Source organism: Colobus angolensis, unplaced genomic scaffold (assembly GCF_000951035.1).
Source record: "Colobus angolensis palliatus isolate OR3802 unplaced genomic scaffold, Cang.pa_1.0 Scaffold175, whole genome shotgun sequence".
Lineage (NCBI taxonomy): Eukaryota > Metazoa > Chordata > Mammalia > Primates > Cercopithecidae > Colobus > Colobus angolensis.
This window is the reverse complement of record NW_012114877.1, coordinates 3,556,998-3,560,401: the sequence shown is the minus strand read 5'-3', so window position 1 is coordinate 3,560,401 and position 3,404 is coordinate 3,556,998. Positions and strand designations below refer to the sequence as shown.

At 49.9% G+C, this 3,404-nt stretch overlaps 1 protein-coding gene across 2 annotated transcripts in view; it reads left to right on the top strand.

The window, feature by feature from the left end:
• The window catches only part of HOXA10 (homeobox A10), a 9,627-nt gene extending 6,764 nt beyond the window's left edge, over window positions 1–2,863 (top strand). Inside the window, exons 1-2 of one of the 2 annotated variants that reach the window (XM_011938586.1) lie at window positions 551–1,028; window positions 1,269–2,849. In XM_011938586.1, the coding sequence (XP_011793976.1) occupies window positions 965–1,028; window positions 1,269–1,543 (339 nt within the window). In that variant the 5' untranslated portion in view covers window positions 551–964 and the 3' untranslated portion in view covers window positions 1,544–2,849. Of the gene's footprint in view, window positions 1–550; window positions 1,029–1,268 lie in introns of those variants that run through there. The other variant, XM_011938587.1, reaches the window with a different exon arrangement.
• Window positions 2,864–3,404: the final 541 nt, after the last annotated feature.

Here is a 3,404-nt window from a genome sequence, read left to right as displayed (position 1 = left end):
GAGGAGGCGCACGCGTCGTCCTCGGCCGCGGAGGAGCTCTCCCCGGCCCCTTCCGAGAGCAGCAAAGCCTCGCCGGAGAAGGACTCCCTGGGTAAGCAGGACTGCAGAGGGCTGCAGTCAGGCGGGTAGACAGGCAGACGCAAGGAGGAGAAGGATCAGAGAACTAGGAGCCCGCGCAGCAGTCGGCCGGCTTTGGCCCAAGCTGCAGGCAGGCTGACCTTGGGAACTTGCTTTTTAATATTTGGGCGTGGGGACGCAGTAAAATTCATGTCCGGCTTAGCGCCCCACAGCAAGACGTCCTCGGCGCTGGCCTCAGCTTCCCCTGACTCGGGGCGAGGACACCAGCGAGCAGGCCCCCTCCTGTGCGCTCTTCCCTGTGGCCGGGAGCACCCAGAGCCCTGGTCCCTGCCCAGCCTTCGCGGCGCGGCCCACACGGGGGGAGGGGGAGGGAGGGAAAGTAGCTCGCCCGCAGATAGCGCGGATGTTTGTAAGGCATCCAAAATAAGCAGCCGCCAGCGCCAATAAATAAGCCCATTAACCGGCGAAGTTCGAGTTTACGATCCCCCATGCTTTTTTCAAAGTTGCTGAGGGGCGGGAATCTTCGTTGCGGGTAGAAGAAAAGGCAAATCCAGCCTGGAAGCTGGGGGCCCTGAGCTGAGAGCCAGAGAAGGGACATTTCGCTTCCCCTGGACCTCGGAATCGCCCAGCTATCTACCCCTGGCTCCTGGAGAAACTTGAGGGAGGGCCCTGGACCCCCGAATAGGTTTTTCCTCCTTTTCCCCATTGGACCAATGATGCCCTTCTTTCTCCCCTTATCGAGTCTTGGGCAATCAGGGCCCTGGGGTGAGACAGCCAAACTGCCTGACCCTCCTTCCAAGTAAGCACCCTGCGCTCCTAGCCTGGGGGCTACAGGAAATGCTTGTTTGTCATATGGCAAGAAGCAAAGAAAAGCGTTAAGTTCAAGATGTACAGTCTGCCCCTCCCAGGCCTTTCCTTCTGCAAGCATCTATGGCTTAATGCTAAAACAGGTGTTTGGGAAAGTGGGGGAAATGTAAATTGGAAGGGTCATGTAGATTGAAGGCCCACTCGATTTTTGTCATGACTTTTGGAGGAACTGCTTGCTCTCAGCAAGCCAAAAACGGGGGCACGACTCTCTTCTCTGTGACTTGGGACATCTCTCTTATGGGAGAAACGGAGGCAATTCACCGCCGCGGGCAGCCCGTGTGGCCTCAACTTAATCATCCCCTCTTTATTCTTTTACATGCCAGGCAATTCCAAAGGTGAAAACGCAGCCAACTGGCTCACCGCAAAGAGTGGTCGGAAGAAGCGCTGCCCCTACACGAAGCACCAGACACTGGAGCTGGAGAAGGAGTTTCTGTTCAACATGTACCTTACTCGAGAGCGGCGCCTAGAGATTAGCCGCAGCGTCCACCTCACGGACAGACAAGTGAAAATCTGGTTTCAGAACCGCAGGATGAAACTGAAGAAAATGAATCGAGAAAACCGGATTCGGGAGCTCACAGCCAATTTTAATTTTTCCTGATGAATCTCCAGGCGACGCGATTTTTTCACTTCCCGAGCGCTGGTCCCTTCCCTCTGTCTTCAGCCTCTGCCCAGGAACTCGCACCTGTGCTGGAGCCCTGTTCTTCTCTCCCACACTCGCCATCTCCTGGGCCGTTACGTCTGTGCAGGGCTGGTTTGTTCTGACTTTTTGTTTCTTTGTGTTTGCTTGGTGCTGGTTTATTTGTTGTTTTCTGGGGGAAAAAGCCATATCGTGCTAAAATTCTATAGAGATAGATATTGTCTTAAGTGTCAAGTCGTGACTGAGCTGGGTTTGCTGTCTTGGGGTCCTACTGTTTGAAATGGCCCCTGTGTTCGGCCGAGCTGGTTTCCTGCCCAGCCTGGGGCAAACCTAGCCGGAAGGCCGAGGTCCCATTGTTGGCGCTGAGGTGTCTGGCCTGAGGTCAATGGTGCAAGGAGCCGCCACCGGGCATGTCTGCCTGGAGTGCTGTGCTGTGTTTAATCAGGGGATACAGGCCCCTGGGTTTCTTTTTTCTTTCTTCCTTTCTTCCTTGGCCAAGGGAAGGGCTTACAGGCATGGACATGCAGGTTGGCAAACGGGCTTGACTTTGGCTGATTTAAAAAGTAAGAAAGAAAGTAAAAAAGAGTAATTTTTCCTTCCTCTGTAAGATATCCCAGCTTTAAAAAGAAAAAAAAAAAAATAAGAATTACCAACAGAAGGGGACTTCTTTTCCAGTTTCTGTAAGGTCTTACAAATTGCTTGACTAAAATGTTTCATTTACCTCTAAATTTCCATATCCTTCTGGCTGTAGATAAATAATGTAGTTTTGTTTATACATTTGGAATTAGTGGATTTTTTGTCATTAAAATTGTTACCACTGGTAACATGCGACAAGCACACCACAATTCTCCCTATCTTGTGAAGTTGTGTTTTAAAAATCGCCTTGAACAAAAAGTTTTTATTTTTATTTTTATTTTTGCTTTCTGAAATTCACAGAAGCCTAAGAGGACTGGGGTAACTAGAATAAACTAGAGAAGGGAGACATTGTTTGGATTTCCTTTATACTGTGAAGTTACATGCATAAAAGGGTCAAACCTGCAGATGCAGAAAAAGAAAAAAAACTATAAATACAAATCTGTATAAATGTCTATTAATATGAAGAATTGCCAATCTTGTTTTAAGCAAATGCATTCTATCGTTATTATAAATGTTAGTTCTAGCTCTATTTACTTCTAATCTTAAATCAGAATAAATTAATATTGTATTGCTGCTGTGCGTGGAAAAAGACGATGTTTATGTTCTTATAGAATAAAAGCTGTGGAATGAAGCTTTTTAATTTTACCTCTTTTTTGACTTCTTATCTTCACCTTCCACTTTATCCCGTTCACCACTTTTACAACAGGAGGACTAACCCGAGCCCCCTGCAATTACTTTAGGCATCTATTTAAATATTACCTAGACGGTCGTAATTTGTCTGGGCCCTATAGCCCTGGTGCCGTAAGGTTTGTCGGCTTTTGTTCAGTTTTATGGCTTGCTAGTATATCTGGATTGTGGCTGTCTTGGACCAGTGATTTCAGTTGAGAGGGGAGCTGCATAGACAGAGGAAGCCAAACAGGATTTCTTTCGGGAGCCCCAGGGAGGCTTGCAGAGGCCGGTTATTTTGCGGGTGTCTGAGTCTCAGATGACCCTCAATCTGAATCGGGGAGCAGGCCTGGCCCACAGCGCATCCCTAGCCACTGGAGGCAGCCGTTAGGTGGACCCGGGCTGGGCGGCATGGGGGCCGCCCCCTCCCCCAGTACGGCCTCCCCCACCTGGCGACCCTCCGTAGGGCCACGCGTTTCCTGCTGGCCAGAGTTGTGTGTGTGTGTGGTGGTGGTGGGGG